This window comes from Anomaloglossus baeobatrachus, chromosome 1 (genome assembly GCF_048569485.1).
Source record: "Anomaloglossus baeobatrachus isolate aAnoBae1 chromosome 1, aAnoBae1.hap1, whole genome shotgun sequence".
NCBI lineage: Eukaryota > Metazoa > Chordata > Amphibia > Anura > Aromobatidae > Anomaloglossus > Anomaloglossus baeobatrachus.
Window position 1 is genome coordinate 292,019,536 of NC_134353.1, and position 22,436 is coordinate 292,041,971.

Below are 22,436 nucleotides of genomic sequence, written 5' to 3' on the forward strand. Positions count from 1 at the left end.
TTCCAATTTTAGCCATCCCAAGAATGAGAAGGTTACCTCTTTTAGCCGTTTCATGGCTTTTGAAGCCTACAGCAGCTAAAATAATTAACCAAAGACGGAACATGTGCACAGCAAAATCATTTTGAAATGTCCCTTTGCTATGGTGTGTTTGCAGCGCTTTTTTAGGCAGGTACTCCCTGTTGCTCACACGCTTTATCTGTTGTGCACAGAAACAAGTCCGCTTTTTTCCGGCATCACTGATATCCCACAGACCACACTATGGTGTGATCCGTGAAACATGTACCAGAAAAACACGGACATTGAAAATAAAGTAATTTTACATTCAACTTCTCCAGCTGTGTACGGCCTCTGCTGGCTGCTGCTTCCTGCACGGCTAATTACTGTCATGCATATTCATTTATGCATGGCACAGCCGACCCGGAAGTACTTGCAGAGGGGAGACACAGCGGCGGCCAGATGCAGCAGAGCCGCAGAGTTCAGCACCATGAACAACAGGAGCAGGGGAAGGTGAGTTTATCTCCATGTGCTATCATGTATCACAGATCACGGATTGCACATTCACAACCCACGTGTGCTGTGAATCACGGCACACAGAGGGACACATGCGCTTTTAAACACGTCAGTGAAAAACGTCTGTTTTTCACTGACATGCAAAACAGGCCTAAAATCTTAAATCTTATATGTCAGAACGGATGCAGTCAGTAATCTCTGGTGAGGTAGCAAAAGCCTGCTGACAAATTCTCTTTAAGTGATAAGATGGATTTATTCTGCAGGTTGGTGCTGTAACATTGATACCAGATTTATATTGTTTAGCTTCTATCACACAGTGAAAATGCTTTTTTTATAAAAAAAAAAAAAAAAGTTTTTTCGTCGCCATATTGTGAGAACTGTAACTTTTTTCTTTTTGGAGTGAACAGGGCTGTGTGGAAGCTTATTTTTTGCGCAATAAGCTGAAGGATTTTTGGTACTAGTATGGGGTACATACCAGTTCTTGATTGCTATTTATTCAGATTTTTGAGGGAAAACCAGCAATTCGCTTATTATTTTACATTTTTTGCTCAGTTCACCATGCGATAAAAGTGATGATTGATTTATTCTTCGGGTCAGAACGATTACACTATACCAGATTTATACAATTTTTTATACTTTGCGACGTTTGCACACTAAAAGCAATATTTTACAAAAATGTATTTCTTTTTGCATCGCCATATTCTGAGAGCTGTAATTTTTTTAATTTTTTTGTTCAAAAGAGCTTTTAGGGCTTATTCCTTTACATATGACTTTTGTTGGCTTTTTATTTCATTTTTGTGTTTTCAGTAAGGCTAAAAAACATTTTTGGAGTGATTTTTCCCAAAGTTTTTTTTTTTTTTTAATTTACGGTTTTCGCGTAACAGCATTATAATTTCTTTATAATAACCTACACCTTAGGTTAGACATTTACTAAAAGAACAGCCCCTTTAAAAGGGCTGTCCACTAAATTTAACAACCCCTATTCATTCCATTTGTTGAAGCATAACCACATACACCCTTTGTAATAAAATGATGCCCCACTTCAATCCATAAAAGGGATGTCAACAACCCCTTCTCATTCCCCTTGTTTGCCCCAGAAAAATAAATAAAGCTATACTCTCCTCCGGTACGGCTTCGGTTCCAGCGATGTCTAAAGCTGCGTTCCATGAGGCCCCTTGATCAAACAGCGCCCAGTGTCTCTCTCTCCGCTTTCAGACATTTGAGCAGGATGTGAGCGCTACACTGAATTTCTGCCGAAATGTCCAAAGGTGGGCATAAGAAAGCCGGCGCTGATTGCTCTTGGGGGTCGTGTGTCATAACAATGTCACAGATGTCCCTGGAATGCAGTTTTAGACATAGCTGGAACCGAGGCTGCACCGGAGGGGCGTATAGCTTTCTTTATTTTTCTGTAGCAAACAAGGGGAATGAGAAGGGGTTGTCCAAATAGTGGACTTCCCTTTTATGGACTGGAGTGGGGCATCATTTTATTACAAAGGGTGTATGTGGTTATGCTTCAAGGAGGTGCCATTTTACAGTAATGGTGCATATTAATATACTACTATGTAAGGGCACACACACACACACACACACACACACACACACACACACACACACACACACACCACCCCTTGCATGAAAATGATGCCCACTCCAGGAACACAATCACATACCCTTGATGGTAACAATAGCACATACCATATTTTTTGTTTTATAAGATGTACCGGATTATAAGACGCACCCCAAACTTAGAGATAAAAAAAGGTAAAAAAATGGGGTCCGTCTTATATCCATTGTTGTCTTACTGGAGAGGGAGCAGAGTCACAGGAGGCAGGCACGGCGGTGTTAACGGTGTGGCGGTGCTGGCAGCGGAAGATGTGCTGGCAGCGGAAGCTGTGCTGGCTGTGTGGAGCAGGCTGGTGCGGCGGGTGTCCCAGATGCTCTGTCAGCGGTGCGGGCTTCAAAGAAATAGCCTCCGGAGCAGATTGAGCTCTCAGTTCAATGACAAGATCTTGAGCTAAGGGCTCCATCTGCACACACGCCGCCCTGGACACCATCATTTGAACCCAGAGCATCTGGGACATCAGCCACACTGCCCTGCTCCACACAGCCACCTCTGCCCGCAAAGACAGATATCCAGCCGGCCGGCCTCCAGCACAGAGAGGCAGGCAGCCGGCTACCTGAGGAAGGGGGAGGTTGTACCCCCGAAACGCGTAGTGGCATGTAAATAATTAATAAATCTACATCCCAAATAACCTCATCACTACCTTTCTGAGCAGCGCAGCGAAACCGTGCATTTTTCCCCTTTATTTCCCTGTATCATTATCTCCCTATGGGAGCTCACGGGGCTGCTGCAGCCAGAACCAGGATCGTATTATCCGTTTGAATCTAACACCAGGGGCTGGGGAATCACCGCATCTGTGATCACGGGACCGTCCGACCCGAAGGAGGAGCTGCTATCAGACGCCGGTCCGGCGGCTGCACACTGCACGTTGAAACCCCGATCGTGTGAGCAGAGTCCTGCGGAGTCAGGAGGACGGGATCCCTGCTGACAAGGAGCGGTGAACTTGCGATCCCCCTTCAATACCACCAACAGTGTTGTACCTGACGTACAACACTATCAGGTGAGTGTGCACCTCACATTGTACATACCTCGGTACATTAAGATCCCACACAGGAGCGCCCTCTCTCTCTGTATTAAGTATTGATCAGTTGGGCCTTAGAAATAAGAGCACGTTCATGCCTCCACACATAAATCATGCTGTTGAGGCCTATATCGATCTGATCCAACGTGATATTAATCTACACATTCTAGACTTCAAGTCAGGTAAATTCCCTACACATAACAATCTGAGTGAGATTGAGAGACAGGCACTTCAGTCTATCTGCAATAATACCAATATAATTATCAAACCGGCTGATAAAGGGGGTGGAATAGTAGTCATGAACAAGTCTTCTTATCTAGATGAAATTAAAAGACAATTATCGGACTCAAATACTTACATTAAAATACCTACAGATCCTACCCCTAGAATTCAGCGCTCAATCCAAAACATACTTTCTCATTATGCAACCAAGAAAATCATAGACACTAAAACCACCTCATTTCTCACCAATCCTCATCCGATCACTCCTGTTTTTTATGTTCTCCCCAAAATCCACAAATCATTGCAGAATCCCCCTGGACGTCCCATTGTAGCCTCGACAGATTCGGTACTAGCACCCTTATCCATTTTCCTTGAAAAACTTCTCACACCTTTGGCCAAACAAACTAAATCCTTTATTCTGGACACTGGGGATTTTCTCCACAAGATTAAAAACATCAATTTCATACATCCTAATAGCATTTTGGCCACAATGGACGTAAATAGCCTCTACACGTCCATCGTTCATGATATCGTCATTGAGGCAGTAAAAACCACACTTGAGGGCTCCGACCTTAATGATGACACTAGAGATTTATGCTTACAACTGCTTAATATAGTTCTAAGGGAGAACTTCTTCCTTTTTGGTGACGAATATTTTCTCCAGACCCACGGGACCGCAATGGGGTCCAATGTGGCCCCGGCGTATGCTAATCTGTACATGAACGCCTTCGAGACAACACATGTATACCCCCATCCCCTTTTCTCTAATATTGTCTGTTGGTATCGTTACATAGACGATATTTTCTTTATCTGGAACAGTGACACTGATAACTTAGAAACCTTCATTCATGATCTTAACTCCATCAGGGATGAACTCTCCTTTACATTTACTTACAGCCAAATGGAAATAGTATTCTTGGACACTAGGATCTCCAAAAATCAACAGGGCCAACTTAGCTCCGATATTTATACTAAACCCACTGACTACAATGGACTCCTTTCCTTTGACAGCTGTCATCCAAGGTCCATTAAGAATAGCTTACCCCGATCACAATTCACAAGGGTACGCCGTATCATTACGGATAAGGATACCCTACCCACACGACTCAACACCATGTCTGAAAAATTTCAGGAAAGACTGTATCCCCCCAGCCTACTTAAACATGAAGTAGAACGAGTTCTTAATCCCTGTGAAAGTTCGATTACATCACAATCACAAGCACAACGTATCCCATTTGTTCATAAATATCACCCTATAATTCCCAAGGTACAACATATAAAAAAACATTGGCCCCTTCTGAAGAAGGCTCATCCGGAGATTGGCCCATTTGATCCCCTCCTCTCATGTGCATGAAACGATCATCGAATTTACGAGACCACCTAATCAGAGCCGACTTCGGCCCCATCCACCGTACTCCTTTCCAAACTTTTCTAGGCACAAAACGCACAGGTACCTTTCCTTGCCTTAGTTGTGCTGCCTGCTTTAACGTGCTTAAAGGCAGTTCTGTCACTCATCCCAGGACAGGCAAACTCTATCCCATAAAAGATTTTTACACCTGTGACACCAATTTTGTCATTTATGTTGTTAAATGTCCCTGTGGTCTACTTTATGTAGGGGAAACCACACAACACGTACGAGATAGAATCGCCAGCCATAAATCCACAATACGATGTAATAAAACGTGGCTCCCGCTACCATACCACTTTAAAGAGGCCCGACATTCAGTATCTCAATTGAGTTTCCAAGTCCTAGAGAGAGTAGATCGCCCAAGACGAGGTGGCAACCATATCCAGCTTCTGAAACAGAAAGAGAGTTTCTGGATATATGCACTCCGTACATTAACTCCCTTTGGTCTCAACAGAGAAATGGATTGGTCCATATGATTATGTGTCTAACATATTTTATTTTTTCTAACAGACATGAATAAATGACCTACAATAAATTGGATCTCCATTCCTCATCTCCTCCTCCCCTTTCCCATATCCCGTCCTGATGGGTAAGACTGGTACGGCATTCCTGCTCTCTTTCCCTTCCTCACCTACTCCAATACTATCACTATAACTTTCTCTTTTCACTCCTCCTTTATTCCCCTGTCCTTACCTTTCTCCGTTTTAGTCACGGTTATATTCCTCTAGTACAGATGTGGCGTCTGCGTTTATACAGGGCGCCTTATCTGCACCATTATATCCTATCCACCTCTCCTTCTCTTCCATCCCAGTTTCACATGCTGACAAGCCGACCGCGCAGGCGCGCGATGTCACTCTAAACACTTTTTACTACATCCCCTATACCACAGGCGAAGACGACTACCGCGCACGAGCGCTACGTCACTCGCCAGCCTGTCATTCCTTTTCACCGCCCCCTTCATTTTATTACCCCTCCTTCTCATCTGAACATTTAGATGCCGACATCATCTTATGACGTCATGACGTCATCTTATGGTCGTCACCCAATGCATTCCCTACAACAGAGACGGTGATGACAGCCGCGCATGTACGCGACACTGTCCACCGATCTTCAACTCCTTCCATTACTACTAGTATTGGGAGATCGCTGCGCACGTTCGCTACGTCACCCTTCCCAGATACACATGACCCTGTCTCACAGCGTCAGCTAGTGTAATGTCACCATAGAATCCTGGTACAGCTAACTGCGCCTACGATTTAGGCCAATGTGATTACTTCCTATCTCTATAACCTCAAGGGGCGTTACCACACTTGTTCGTGACATCATACCCCTCCCAGCATGCAGCACATTTAAAGCCACATGCTACAGCTGATTAGCAGCCTTCACACACAGCTAAGGCACGGGAGTGCCAGCATCCACATAGGCTCTGGTAAGTCTATACTCTCTGGAGTTTTTTCCTTTTCTGCCTGACTGGACTTTTATACATGATTTACTTTTCATTCCATGCAGACTACATGCCATTGGCATACAGGACCCTATTGTCTAATTGTTCCACTCAAACCTATAGCCACAGGTAAAACACCCACTCACTATTTAAATTGTCATTTTTCCTTTTTTTTTTCTCGTTTTTTTCTTATTCACATTCTTTTTTTCTTCAGCTATTTTCTTTGGAACTACGAACCATCGGGGACAGGTATTATACCTGAATTCATTGTCTCAACACTCATTCCTACCAATACTAACTTTTGTGCACATATCTCTCAGTATATGCCGATACCAGCTCTCTACCCTCCCTTTTTTCCACTCTCCAGCCCCTATTTTTCCCAATGTTTCATGTTTAATGATAGTTACTCTGGACTTGACATACGGCTTATATATATGTATGTTTATTTGTATATGTATATTCCCTCTAAAAAATCCCGTACCTCTACTATGGACAAGAGCTGTATCTGTTTTCTTCCCTAGTTGATTGTAAAGAAATGTGATTCCTTCTTTATGTAATTATTTTCGTTTATTTTTTGTATCTCATTTCTCATAGTTAACTCTGTGAATAAGGCCATAGGCCGAAACGTCAGAGATTACTTGTTTACCCCAAAGAAGTTCTATTCCTTTGCTTGGCTTTTTTGATTCTGAATAAAATCATCATTTATTGACATTTGAGTGTGCAGTGTAACTATATACGCACAGAGAGGCAGGCGGCCGCCCGCCCGCACAGACAAGCGGCCGGCGCCCGCACAGAGAGGCAGGCGGCTGCCCGCCCGCCCGCACAGACAAGCAGCCGGCGCCTGCAAAGAGAGGCAGGAAATTAACTTCTTACCTCTCTGCGGCGCCCCCCCTGAAGCATGGCCGTCGGCACCCTGTGCGGCCGCACAAGTCGCACATGCCTAAAGCCGACCATGACTGTGGAACCGTTGCAGCCACAATCTCCACTATGTCATAGAGGGACATGTCACAAAAGTATTAAAAGTAATATACTTGCAAGTCAAGGGGGTGTAACTGGAGATTGCCGGGATGCAGATCAGTATGTGATGAGAGAGCTATGTATGCTCTATATAGGAAAGAGAAACAGGGATCTAAAAGAACGATTGCAGCTACAAAAAAGATTATGCTGACCAGAAAGAGATATACAATAGGTGTTACCTATAAATCAGGCCAATTATGTATAATTTTAGCTCTCTCACCACATACTGATCTGCATCCCAGCAATCTCCAGTTACACCCCCTGCCATTGACTTGCAAGTATGTTACTTTTAATACTTTTGTGACATGTCCCTCTATGAAATAGTGGAGATTGTGGCTGCAACGGTTCCACAGTTATAACACTTGCTGTGTATATCTCATTTCTTTATTCCCTACATAGAATATGGACCCCTCAGCAGTCCGGCAATGACTAATTGAGGCATATAAAGGTGATCCAGCGCACACGAGACGCTAGATACTAACGTATCCATAGGTATCCCCCTTAACATCTTTGTATGTATGCATATACATATTAGTACTGACATACTATTTTGTAATTATGTTACTCATAGCACATGATTTCTTTGCATTGTGGAGCCTGCTATAAACCCTATAAGGTGATATCTTCATAGACATAGCATGCAATTCATGCACTTCCAGTACATACATGAGTTCCCATGGTATTATTGACTATCAGCATAACCATATAATCTTAGTAACCGGTATCTAGTGTTTACTATTCGTCACCGTACAACATTATGTATATGAACTGATTAGTGATATGAACCCCACTTAATACATATCTTCTTTATTATAGTGTATGTCATACTTGACGTATTTTCCTCCGTCATTTATCCCTTGGCTCACGCCTTGACGTGATTCCATGTTATCATACCAACAGTGGTGAGTGGCATATTGGGCTCCCTTGGACTACTTTACCTGCTATTTTGCCCCCTTTTGTCTTCATCCTATCTTCTACCTTTCCTTTACCTGACTTCTTTTTTCCTTCTTTTCTTCTTTCATTCTACTTGTCACTCTTTCCTCTATTTATGGTCGGTCTTCCATTAAACTTAACCACTATCACATAATCACCTGATATTTGAATTCCTGATCCATTATACAGCTAGCCTATTGATTAAAGGATATATATATATATATCTTTCACTGTACAACGGAGGGTACCTATATCCTTATACTATGTTATTTTGTCACAGTATAATACGTTATGTCTCTACCTTGTTACAATGTCACTGTCACATTATTATGTTGTTGGAAATTGTACTGCATTCTATCCATTTTGTATATGATATTGATTTCTATTTTGTCATCATGTTCAGATAAAGTCCAGTCTGACGAAGGCCCAAAGCCGAAACGTCGACTTGTTTGGACGAATCATACTACATATCTTTTACAAAAGAATCTGATCAATAAAGAGAAATTTGAATATGAGCAGCCGTATGTTTTACTTATTTTGGGAGTAGTAGTGTGCCGGGGTTGTCCTCTATTTTTGTATTGTGAAATGTGGTGTAAGATCTGCTTTAATAAGTGAAGGACACAAATTCAGCAATAGTTATTTTCACACTGGTTTTAATGGTTTCCTTTAGAGTTTCATCTAAAGTTTCATATCATACAGCCTTTTGGCAAAGATCAAGTGAAGTATCTGTTGTTGTCAGGGTCTATTGCCAGGGCTGCTGATCTGGATATATGTACCGCCCCGCGGGCTTGGCTGCGGCCGCCGAGCCGCTCGGATCCGTGCTCGCACTTCGGGTGGTGGCTCGAGCCTCTCACGGACCCAGGGGTCACGTCGCTCTGCAAGGGGGTTGGCGCTACACGCGGGGAGTTGGGTGTTTGGTTTGAAGTGATAGTTCGTGACGCCACTCACGGGTTGTGGTGATTGTAGACACCACCGCTGCGGTGAAGGTGTGGGGGCCCCCGGGAGCGGTGTAGTAGCACAGCTAAGTGTTGACCCCTCCGTGGGTAGGGGATATTGGTCCCAGGATCCGGCGGGCCTGGGCTCGGGTGCATGGTGTAGTGTTGCGGTGCAGCGCGGCGCGGTGCCGGATGGCACTGGTGTACTCACTCTGACACAAGACACTGGAGTCACTGGTAAACCAAATGGAGTGATGAACGGGGCCCGCAGCCGGCTGCAGCTTTTCTCAGATTAGGTTGGTAATGTCCGTCTTTCTCCTGCACCTCTGTGTGTGAATCTTGACTCCTGTGCATAGGCACCGGTAGTCCGCTCCCCGACGTGTTTCTGTCGTAGGAGCCCGTTTGCCCGCAGACGCTGGCCCTTTGGATCTCGTGCCCTTGGCGGTGGCACTTATCCGGAATGGTTGGGCTGTTGTCTTCAATCGGGACTTAGGTGGAAATGAACCCCTGAGGTCCAGACCGCAATCAGTTAATTCGACTATGGTGGTGGCTTCTAGCCTAGTTCGGGGTCTGAGTACCCTACCTGGTGCTCTGGTATCCAGTTGGCTCCCCGGTTCGGTTCCGGCGGGCCACTACCCTGTCCCGGTCCCTTACGATTCCATCGGTCATCTTCCCAGTCTCCTGCAGGCGGCCACTACCGTCTGACTCCTTGCCAATGGTGACTGGGCTCCAACCCAGCCACCGGAGTAGTCTTCGGCAGGCCTGAGCACAGGTCTGCTTCTGGACACAACCTCCCTCCTTCACTGTCAAAACTTCACTGTCAAAAAGTTCAACTGACTTGAACTTGACTACTAGGTTCCCGCCTTCAGGCCTGTAAACTCCTCGGTGGGTGGAGCCAACTACCTGGCTCCACCACCCCCTGGTGTGGACATCAAACCGAGAGGGTGGTGACAAGGCTTTTAAGTTTGACTGATGGTACCTAACAGGGAAGGGGGGGTGTAGTGTTGTTGTGTCTACCTGGGACGACCTGGATAGTCCAGGGCGTCACATATACCTTACAAATTCATATTTAACCCCTTCCCAACAATTGATGTACCTCGTACGTCCAGATGGTCAGTGTTTTCCCAACCAAGGACGTATGGAGTATGTCCTGGCGATCGTGCGGACATAAGAGCTGTGCCCGTTGTAGTTGCCTCTGGCAACTTGGCTTCTCAAAAAAGCTGAGCCCTGGCTTTCACAGCCAGGGATGATAGCAGTGGTGTCCTTGGCTGTTTTAACCCCTAAATGCCGTGATTGATATCAATCGCAGCATTTCGGGGTCTGGGATCATGATCCCTCTGATCAGTGCCCTGCAATATGATGTCGAAGTCCCGATGGAGACCCGAGGTAGTCATGACGACCTCCGGGTCACCAAGGAATGGAAAGCCTCTGGGATCATGCCAGGAGCATGATTCCAAATGCTTCTGACAGCTATACAATATTGCAATGACTGTGCAATACATTATAACTGCAAATCAGGGCAATAAAAGGAAAATTCCGATATAGAGACTAAGTAAAATTTTTATTTTCTTCCTTCCACATTCCTTTTAGTTTCTGGGAAGCACTTAAAGGGTTAATAAACTTCTTGGATGTAGTTTTCAGCAGTTGGAGGGATGCAGTATTTATAATCGTGTCACTTTTGGGTATTTTCTGTCACCTAGGCCTCTCAAAGTCACTTTAAATGATGTGGTCCCTAAAAAAAAAAAAAAAAATGGTTTTGTTGGAAAAATTAAAAATTGCTGAAACTTTGAACCCTTATAACTTCCTAACAAAAAAAAAGGAGGTTTCAAAAATTGTGTCTATGTAAAATAGACATGTGGGAAATGTAATTTATTAACTATTTTGTGTGACATAACTCTCTGGTTTAAAAGCATCAAAATTCAAAGTATAAAAATTGTGACATTTTCACCAAATTTCCAATATTTTTTCACAAACAATTTTTTCCCCCAAATTTACCACTATCATGAAGTACAATATGTCACAAAATAAAAATCTCAGAATCACTGGGATCCGTTGATGCGTTTCAGAGTTATCTAATATATAAAGTTGTGTGTGTGTGTGTGTGTGTGTGTGTATAGGTGTGTGTGTGTCTTCGCTAAAGGAATTCGCATCGTTGTATTTACAATCACAAAATTTTGCACAGGCACCCCATGTGACTCAGGGAACGTCATAGACCATGCTTTGACGGGTACATTTAACCCAGTGCTTTACAGTTACTCTCCAAAAAACCTGCCTCCATTAAAGTCAATGGAGCTGCGAGCTACAGGTTATTAATGAGCTGTGATTGGTTGCTATAGTAACAAAATAAATTGTTAGTATAAGAAGCTTGTGTGAGGTAATAAGATGTCGGTGCAAAGACGGATAGAGAGAGACAGAAAGAGACAGACAGACATAGACAGAGTAAGAGGCAGACAGGGAAAGAGAGAGCGAGAGAGACAGACAGAGGCCGACAGACAGGGAAAGAGACAGAGGCAGACAGACACAGACAGACGGGGAACGAGACATACACACACAGACAGAGACAGAGACAGACACAGAAACAGACACACAGAGACTGGGAGAGAGACAGAGAGATAGTTACTATCCCGGGCAACGCCCAGGTACTACAGCTAGTTACATCATAAAGTGACAGTGGTCAGAATTGAAAAAAAAAACCTCGGTCATAAGAGTGAAAATAGGTTTGAGGTGAGGGGGGGTAATTTATATTTTTGTCCCTGTGTGTTCATGTTCCATGTTATTGCAATGAGTTTTCAGAATGTGACATCCTTATAAGACGTTAATCCAGAGGTCAAAATAGGTGTGTCTATACATCATTGCTCATCCTTGCAACCCTTTGTGCCTGCCTGTGTGTGATTATGCAGTGGCATTAATAGTAGCAGCCCAAGTGGAAGCCGGGAGCATGATGGACTCTCGGTAAGGCACCTTTCACACGAAACTCACCATAGTTTCAATATTGCCAATGCATTCAAAGACATAATCTATCCCTCCACCAGATTGTTCCATCAGCAGCTGAGCAATTGGTCTGTCAATGTCTTGTGGAGCAATACATTCAGTTGCGCCAAGATCTTTAGCTTTTTCAAATTTAGATTTCTTGATATCTATTCCAATGATACGTGAAGCTCCCGCTATCTTACAGGCGATGATAACTGCAAGTCCAACGCCACCTAATCCAAACACCGCACAAGTGGATCCTGGTTTTACCTGCACAATAGAAAAATCACAGCAAAAAGCTGAAGCTCAAAATGCAAAACCACTGAGGATATATTCAGACATGTCAGATTTATTACACAAATATCTATGACTCTCCTGTTCATGTGAATGGCGCTTCAGACACACATGCATTTGCTGAATAAAGAAGTTTCTACTATAAGTTTACCTTGGGAAGATATGTTAATGTTACACATGAATCGGTGTGACACCCTAGACTAGTCAGGTCGTCCCAGGTAGTCCCATGCACACACACCTGAAAAGGTGACAGCAGCCAACCAAGAAACCCTTGTCTCCACCCTCCAGGTTTTATGTCCACACCAGGGGGACGGAGCCAGGCGGTTGGCTCCGCCCACCGAGGAGTTCACAGGCCTGGAGGCGGGAAAGACACAGAAGTTCCAGTTCTAGTGCAGAAGGTAGATGAGTCTTGACAGTGAAGGAGAGAGGTTGAGTTGAAGGGCAGACCTGTGACCAGGCCTGCCAATAGTCTACTTAGGTGGCTGGGTCGGAGCCCAGTCATCTCTGGCAAGGAGGCAGACGGTGATGGCCACCTGCAGGAGCTGGGATTACAGCCGGTGGAACGGTAGGGACCGGGATCGGGCGGTGGCCCGCCGGTACCGAACTGGGGAACCGATTGGAAACCGGAGCACCAGGAGGGGTACTCAGATCCAGTACAAAGCCCTGAACCAACAAGGCCGAGTCAAATCAACTGATTGAGGACTGGACTTAAGGACCTATCCCACACAAGACCCGTTAGAAGACAACAGCCCAACCATACAGAGTAAAGCCACAGCCAAGGCATAGAGACCCAAAGGGCCAGCGTCTGTGGGCAAACAGGGCTCTTCCGACAACCAGCAAGCCGGGGAGTGGACTACCGTTGCTTAGGCATAGGAGTCAAACATTCATATAAAAAGGTGCAGGAGAAAGGCGGAAACCACCAACCCGTTCAGGGAGAAGCTGCAGCCGGCTGCGGGCCCCGTTCATCATCCCGTTTGGTTTACCAGAGTCTCCCGTGTATTGTGTCATAGTGAGTACACCAGTGCCTTCGGGCCGCGCACCGCGCCAGCTTCCAGTACGCACCCGCTCCCACTCCTCCTCACCTACCTTCGGACCCCCGGGACCATCACTGCCCTACCCACGGAGGGGTCAACACCAAGCTGCGCAACACCGTCCCCAGGAGGCCTAGTTAACGGCAGCGGTGGTGTCCATCTATTCACCACAACCCGTGGGTGGCGTCACGAACTTACAACCCCCCTACCAAACCACCGCGGCCCCGGCCGTGGAACATCTCCCCACTGAAATCCCTGCGTGTAGCGCCAACCACCTTGCAGTGCGACGTGACCCCTGGGTCCGTGAGAAGCTCGAGCCACCACCCACCGTACGAGCACGGATACGAGCGGCTCGGCGGTCGCAGCCGAGCCCGTGGGGCGGTATATCGGCAAGTCAGTTGTAACACACCGATTTCGGCAGAATTGACTGATGATCTAACATACTCAAATATGTTGACAGGAAGGTTAACACATGGACACATTACTGTATTATCTGTTTTCCTAGTTCGGACACATTCACAGTCCAATCTCATACATTTCAATGACTGGGTCTATGATGTGAAGAGACCCAATCCATGTGGCATCCAAATCCATGTTTTGTCTGTGTGAATTATGGCCGAGTTTCAGTATACATAATCCTTTGTTCTTTGAGTACATCTGTCACTACAAATAAGTGTCTGGAAGAAGTTCATTTATAAGTGTCTGGAAGAAGTTCATTTACCTCCTTTAAGATTAATATAAACATCTTCAATATCCATTTTGCTATCTCATGCACTGTGAGCTTAATGGTTGTACTCTTCAATCCAGTATAATTATCAAAAGATTGAGCAAATTAGTCAGAGACATAGGGCAGAATTTATCACAGCTGGTATTTAATCCATTAGTCTTGTACTTATAGCCCATCGGAGTAAGACGGGCCCATTATGAGATTCACCACTGTTAAGATTAGTTCCTCTTTTGAGCTGTCAATACACCAGAAAATGAAACCTAATTTCTTGTATATGTATTATAGTAAATTGTACTATGGGAAATCAATCCCCCTTACTAAATTTTGCCCACTACTGAGAAAGTAGAGAATTACGTACAATTACCATTTGTGATAAATGTTCTCATTTTGATGCCAGAGAGGTCTAGAGGGCATGATAAATCCCATCCGGTTTATTTTACATTCCTATTTCAGTAGACTTTAGTATCTTCATACCTCAGCAGTCTTTACAACAGATCCATATCCGGTAGTGAAGCTGCATCCTATAAGGCAGACACTACCCATGGGGGTCTCATCATCAATTTTGACACAATTAATTTCATTTACAACTGTATATTCAGTAAATGTGCTGGTGTTCATGAAATGGTGGATTTGCTTCCCTTTGCAAGTAAATCTTGTTGTTCCATCAGACATCATCCCAACAGCTGTGGCCATGCTGGTAAGAGAGAATTGTAAGGATGGGTAGAAGTAATGTAAAAATTTTACAACAAGGTTAGTTGCTGACCATTGATTAAGTAAACTTAAGTGGAATAAATATATTCTTTTAAGAGGTTATAAAGAATCTATCGGACCTATACATATCTACCAGGTTCAGTGTTGCATCTCCATTGCTCTGTGGCTAAAACCTGCTTTACACGCTGCAATTTCTCGTGCGATCGCACCCGCCCCCATCGTTTGTGCGTCACGGGCAATTTCTTGCCCGTGTCGCACAAAGTCGTAAACCCCCGTCACAAGTACTTACCTTCCAAACGACCTCGCTGTGGGCGGCGAACATCCACTTCCTGAAGGGGGAGGGACGTTCGGCGTCACAGCGACGTCACACAGCGGCCAGCTAATAGAAGCGGAGGGGCGGAGATGTAAACATCCCACCCACCTCCTTCCTTCCGCATTGCTGGTGGCCGCAGGTAAGCTGCAGTTCATCGTTCCTGGGGTGTCACACGGAGCGATGTGTGCTGCCTTGGGAACAATGAACAACCGGCGCGCAGAAGGACGTTCGATTTTTAGAAAATGAGCGACGTGTCAAAGATCAACGATAAGGTGAGTATTTTTGCATGATCACACTCGCTCGTAGCTGTCACACGCTACAATATGTCAAACGATGCCGGATGTGCGTCACTACTGACGTGACCCCGACGACATATCGTAAGATATATCGTAGCGTGTAACATGCCCTTTAGAAGGAGGTACAGGCAAATTCTAGTGCATTGTGTACACATTTCTGGATACCTCATATCAGCAGAATTAATTATTTTGCTTTGTTATATAGCACTATCATATTCCACATTCCTTTAGACCTCATCATCATTACTGGGGGGCTCACAATCTAAATCCGTATCAATATGATTTGAGAGTGTTGGTGGAAACTGGAGAAACAAGAAGAGAACAGGAATGAGGTCTTTTGACCCATTAAGTAATCCAAGAAAGAGTATATGGATTAGGGAGGTGGCCTTCCATGCCTGAGACTCTCTCCACTGTAGTTCATTGGCACTGCAAGTTGTTTATTAGCACAAAGCCTATAGGCTTCATTGGAGAGCGGCACATGCTCCTCCTCATTACACTATGTTCATGTACCGCCCGGGGCTCGGCCGGCTGCTGAGCCACTCGGATCCATGCTCGTCGGTGGGTGGCTCGAGCTCTTCACGGACCCGGGGGTCACGTCGCTCTGAAAGGGGTTGGCGCTACACGTAGGGACTTCGGTGGGGAGGTCCACGGCCGGAGTCGCAGTTGTTTGTAGGGGATTTGAGGTTGTGACGCCACCCACGGGTTGTGATGAATGGATGGACACCACCGCTGCTGTTGACTAGGCTCCCGGGGACGGTGTTGCGTAGCTTGGTGTTGACCCCTGGGTAGGGGGATGATGGTCCCGGGGGCCCGAGGGAGGTGCTGAGGCGGGGGAATTGGATGCGTGCTTGTGCGGTGCGCGGCCCGAAGGCACTGTTGTACTCACTATTACAAACAAGCTGGAGTCTCTGGTAAACCAAACAAGATGGTGAACGGTGCCCGCAGCTGGCTGCAGTTTTCCCCCTTAGGAAGTTGGTGGTTTCCGCCTTTCTCCTGCACCTCACTAAGTAGAAATCACGACTCCTATGCCTGAGCAACGGTAGTCCGCTCACCGGTTTGATATGTATCGGGAGAGCCCTTTTTGCCTGCAGACGCTGGCCTCTCGGGTCTCTATGCCTTGGCGGTGGCTTTACCCCTATGGTTGGACTGTTGTCTTCAGTCAGGTCTTAGGTGGGAAAGGTCTTGAAGTCCAGTCCTCAATCAGTTGATTTGACTCAGCCTGGTTGTTTCTGGGCCTCGTACTGGGTCTGAGTACCCCTCCTGGTGCTCCGGTTTCTAATCGGTTCCCCAGTTCGGTACCGGCGGGCCACCGCCCATCCCCGGTCCCTATGGTTCCACCGGCTGTATTCCCAGCTCCTGCAGGCGGCCACCACTGTCTGCCTCCTTGCCAGAGGTGACTGGGCTCCAACCCAGACACCTGGTGTAGACTTTGGCAGGCCTGGGCACAGGTCTGCCCTTGAACTTGACTCCACTTCACTCCACTGTCCAAGCTAATCTACTGTTTTCCCGCCTCCGGGCCTGTGAACTCCTTGGTGGGCAGAGCCAACCACGTGGCTTCACCCCCTGGTGTGAACATCAAACCCAGAGGGAGGCAACAAAGGTTTTGTAGTTTGGCTGCTGTCACCTAACTAAGGGGAGGGTCGTGTGTGTATGGGACTACCTGTGACAACCTGGCTAGTCCAGGGCGTCACATTCATACAACTTTAGAAGGTTTTAGAGCCAGATTCTACTCCAAAATCCACTTCATAATGGCTCCAAATACTCTTTCAATGAACATCCTATTGATTTAAATAGGAAATGTTCAAAATTACACAAGACCATGTACAACATAGTGTTTTCCCATTAATCTCAATAGGCAGGTTATTCATAGAATAATTGAGGTTGTTTTTGAAGAATCCGCTGCTAAATTTGTGTAAATGATTCTGTGTGGACATGCCATTAGAGTGCTGATTGGAGAAAGTTGGAGCTTCATCTATCAAACATTTATGACATAAATGTCTGAGAAGCCAATACCGCTGTAATTTTTTATTTTTTTAATCTTCAGTGTAGAAGAGGAGAAGCAGGGTTAATGCCGCGCTGCTGCCAAAAAGGAGGAAAAATGTTGATTTGCTAAATACAAGTATTTTATTTCATAAGTCTATGAAATAAAATACTTGTATTTAGCAAATCAACATTTTTCTCCTATTTGGCGACAGCGCAGCATTAACCCCGCTTCTCCTCTCCTACACTGAAGATTTCTACACGTGGACCTGCGACAGCCGCCATTATCTTAATGCCTGCACAGGAGTTATGGCTTTCACAACCCCAAAATATGAGTGTAATATCTTGCACATTGCACTTTTTATATCTGATAAGACCCTATTTGCGCTCTTTGTCCTCGGCTTTTACATTTTTATTCCTAGAAATGGTTACATCGAACAATGTAGTCCTAGGATTATATAAAAGGTAAAGAACCGCTGCTCTGGTGCATCTACAAAAGTGTTATGACAGGCAAAAAAGGACAAAAATACTAGTTTGTGAGCTTGAAAACTGGTATAAAGCTGTGTGCACAGTGCATTTTTAACGTGTTTTTGATGCGATTTTTAGTGCTGTTTTGTCATAAAACTGCAAGCAAATCCTGATATCAGCAAAGTCAATGAGTAACCTGAAGTGTAGTGCACATGTTCAGTTTTTTTCTGCTGATTTGGTGGAGAAAATCTGCAGCATATCAAGTTTTTCAGCGTTTTGCCTGCATTTTTCCGAATTGAAAGTAATTAAAAGAAAGCGCATGAAAAAGTGCATATTTGGCAGCGTTTTTCCTGCCAAGAGATGCAGACGTTTCTGCAACCAACGTGCACATATAGCCTAAAGGCCACGTTACACGCAACAACATCGCTAACGAGATGTCATTGGGGTCACGAAAATTGTGGCGCACATCTGTCCTCACTAGCGACGTCGTTGCATGAGACACGTACGAGCGACCGCTAACGATGCAAAATACTCACCTAATTGTTGATCGTTGACACGACGAACAACACCGTACCTGTGTCCTCCGGCAACGAGGTGGATGTGACTTTCATGCGGCTGCTCTCCGCCCCTCCGCTTCTATTGGGCACCTGCCGTGTAATGTCGCTGTGACACCGCACGAACCGCCTCCTTAGAAAAGAGGTTGTTCGCCGGCCACAGCGACGTCGTTAGGAAGGTAAGTATGTGTGACGGGTACTAGCGATTTTGTCCACCACGGGCAGCAATTTGCCCATGACGCACAAACGACGGGGGCGGGTGCTTTCACGAGCGACATCGCTAGTGATGTTGCAGCGTGTAAAGCCCCCTAAACACTAATGATGAATCAGACACTTTGTGTATTGTGTCCACAGTTCCTATGCAGACATACTGTATGTGCCTTCATGAGCTGATTTTGCCTTCCATGGACAAACATTAAAAGGCTCTGACTACAGAATGAGACTAGAAATGACCTGCTCACTAATTACCCTAAAGACGAATATTAGGAAACAATTACATACTCATTAAATGGTTGCAGAAATCAGATTTCCTAATTAACAATGATTAACACCAGCAATTTATTACTTCTTACTATGGTAATAGACAACTGTTCACACTGCTATCTCATAAGGAAAAACGTCGACTCAACATATATACAATATTTAAAAGCTTTTTAATATACCTACTGTGGCCTGAAAAAGAATTCATACAACGTGAACTTTGCAACATCTTTTACATCCACAAACTGAAAAGTATTTTAATAGGATTTTTCTTGATATACTAAACACAAAGTAGCAAGTAATTGTGACGTGTAAAGGAAATGATGCAGGATTTTTAAATGTATTGCAAATACAGTGGAACCTCGGTTTACGAGTAACTTGGTGTGCGAGTATTTCGCTATACGAGCAAAGCTTGCTGTAATTTTGTAACTCAATTTATTAGCAATCTTTGCTGTACGAGCAAATAGTCATTGCACACACATCCGGTTCTGTACTTTCACCACGCTCTGACATGCTCTTGCACAAACACACACAAACACACACACACACACAAACATATTATGCTCACCTTACCTTCCGTTCCCTCACCGGCCTCCTGGTTCTCGTAGTCCGCAGGTACAGTATGTGTATCTGGTAACCATTGCGACGATGGAGGAACTTCCGCTGTCAGCGCTTTTCAAAGGCAGTGAGCTGACCAATAAGAGGCAAGCGGCTCATGCCTTTGACGTCAGCGTGCTGGCCAATCAGAGGCAAGCGGCTCCTGCTTATGACGTCTGCTGCTGACGCGCTGACTGGGGAAGCTCCGGCATCGGTTGCGATGGTTACTGGTGTTTGTGTGTGTGTGTGCCCGTGTGGAATGGAACAACAGGGGAATATATTGAACAAGTTGTGAAACGAATTGTCTGAGCTTGCATTATTTCCTATGGGAAATTTTGCTTTGCTAGACGAGTACCTTGGTTTACAAGCACACTCCAAGAACGGATTGTTCTCGTAAACCAAGGTTCCACTGTTTCATTTCTACTCAGCCCCCCTGAGTCTATACTTAGCAGGACCATCTTTTGCGGAATTACTGCTGCAAGTGTTTTGGGGGTCTGTACCAGCTTTGCACATCTAGAGGCTGAAATGTTGGCCCATTCTTTGCACACTACCTCTAGCTCAGTGAGATTGGATGGAGAGCTCTGAACATCAATTTTCAACTCCTTGTACAGATTCTCAATTAGTTATGTCTGGACTATTGCGAGCTTTACACGAGACGATCTATCGATCGATCGTACCCGCCCCCGTCGTTCGTGCGTCACGGGCAATTAGTTGCCCGTGGCGCACAAAGTCGTTAACCCACCCCGTCACACGTACTTAATTCCCAGGCGACGTCGCTGTGGGCGGTGAACATCCACTTCCTGAAGGGGGAGGGACGTTCGGCGTCACAGCGACGTCACACGGCAGCCGGCCAATAGAAGCAGGGGGGCGGAGATGAGCGGAACGTAAACATCCTGCCCACCTCCTTCCTTCCGTATTGCCAGAGGGACGCAGGTAAGCTGAGTTCGTCGTTCCCGAGGTGTCACGCGGAGCGACGTGTGCTGCCTCGGGAATGATGAACAAGCAGCGCGCAGAAGGAGGAACAATTTTTTTGAAACTGAGCGACGTGTTAACGATGAACGAGAAGGTGAGTATTTCTGCTCCTTCACCGTCGCACGCAGCTGTCACACGCTATGATATATCAGACGATGCCGGATGTGCGTCACTATCGACGTGACCCCGCCGACATATCGCCCGATATATCGTACCGTGTGACGCCCGCATATGACTGGGATATTCACACATGAACATGCTTTGATCTAAATCATTCCATTGTAGCTCCTGCAGTATGTTTAACCCCTTTGCCCCCCCAGCCTGTTTTCACCTTATACTGACCAGGAATTTTTTTTTTCAATTTTGATCAGTGTCACTTTGTAGAGATAATAACTCTGGAATGCTTCAACAGATCCCAGTGAGTCTGAGTTGTTTTTTTGTGACATATTCTACTTCATGATAGAGGTAAATTTAGTAAGATTTTTTTTTTTTTGCATATATTTGTGAAAATATAAGAAATTTAGCAAAGATTTTGCAAATTTCAAACTTTGAATTTGTATACTCTTTAACCAGAAAGTTATGTCACATAAAATAGTTAATAATAAATACTATTTCCCACAGCAGTGCAATTTTTGAATTTTTTTTCTTTTTGTTATGAAGTTTGAAGGGTTCAAATTTTATCAGCAATTTCTCATTTTTCAAGCCAAACTTACAAAACCATGTTGTTTTGTTTTTTTTAGGGACCACATCACATTTGATGTGACTTTGAGAGGCCTAGGTGACAGAAAATACCCAAAAGTGACACCATTCTAAAAACTGCACCCCTCAAACCCACATTCACAAAGTTTATTAACCCTTTAAGTGCTTCACTGGAACTAAAGCAATGTGGAAGGAAAAAAATGAACATTTTTCTTTTTCCCACAAAAAATTTTACTTTAGTATAACATGAGAAAATGCATAATTTAATTTGGTGTGCAATTTCTCCCGAGTACAGATACCCCGTGTGTGGTGGAAATCTACTGTTTGGGTGCATAGCAGGGCTCGGAAGGGAAGGTTTGCCATTTGATTTTTTGAACTGAAAATTGGCTGGAATCATTAGTGGACAGCATGTCACGTTTGGAGAGCTCCAATCTGCCTAAACAACAGACCTCCCCCACAAATGACCCCATTTTGGTTTGCTTTAAAAAAATGTTTTACTGCTTGCACTCTCCCATAAAGGCCATATTTGTGGAGTATACAGCTAAACCTGGGGTCACATTAGCATCTACATCCGATGCAAGGGCATTGAATGCAATATGCTAATGACACTTGGCTCAGGCTCTGCTGTGGGTATATCCAACTGTACTCAATATCATCTGAAAGCAGTCTGATGTTTCACAAGCACCCATAGACTTCTATGGGTGTGAGTGATGCAAGATTCACAGACCATAGCAGCATGCTGCGATTTTTTTTTTCCTCAATCAGATTTGGGCTAAGGAAAACATTGCAGATTTGAGCTGCATCATTAACCAACATTGGGCCAAGTGCAATGTGAGATTTTCTCGCTTTGTGCACTTACGTGTCATGTGCCAGTGTAATTCTAGCCTAAGGCTATGTGCGCACTTTGCATTTTTACCTGGTTTTCCGCTGCTTTTTCAACTGCAGCGTTTAAGGCTATGTGCGCACTTTGCTTTTTTACCTGCTTTTTCGCTGCTTTTTCAACTGCAGCGTTTTAATGCCAAAATGCATGCGTTCTGCTTTTCAAGCATAGTCTATGGCAATTTGGATATCTTGTGCGCACTATGCTGTTCAAAACTCTGCGTTTTTGTTGCAGAAATTTGGGCAAAAACTCTGCTTTTTAAAGAAGCAACATGTCAATTGTTTTTGCCATTTGCGTTTTGAACTGCAAGTACCTCGACGCAAAGTGCGCACATAGCCTAAAAGCAGAGTTTT

At 44.9% G+C, this 22,436-nt stretch overlaps 1 protein-coding gene across 1 annotated transcript in view; it reads right to left on the reverse strand.

The window, feature by feature from the left end:
* LOC142291973 (alcohol dehydrogenase 1-like) overlaps positions 1-22,436 on the reverse strand; it is a 55,940-nt gene that overhangs the window by 11,744 nt on the left and 21,760 nt on the right. Inside the window, exons 5-6 of the mRNA XM_075336968.1 lie at positions 14,608-14,827; positions 12,091-12,351 (exon numbers count right to left, since the gene is read on the reverse strand). Of these exons, the coding sequence (XP_075193083.1) occupies positions 12,091-12,351; positions 14,608-14,827 (481 nt within the window). The remainder of the gene's footprint in view (positions 1-12,090; positions 12,352-14,607; positions 14,828-22,436) is intronic.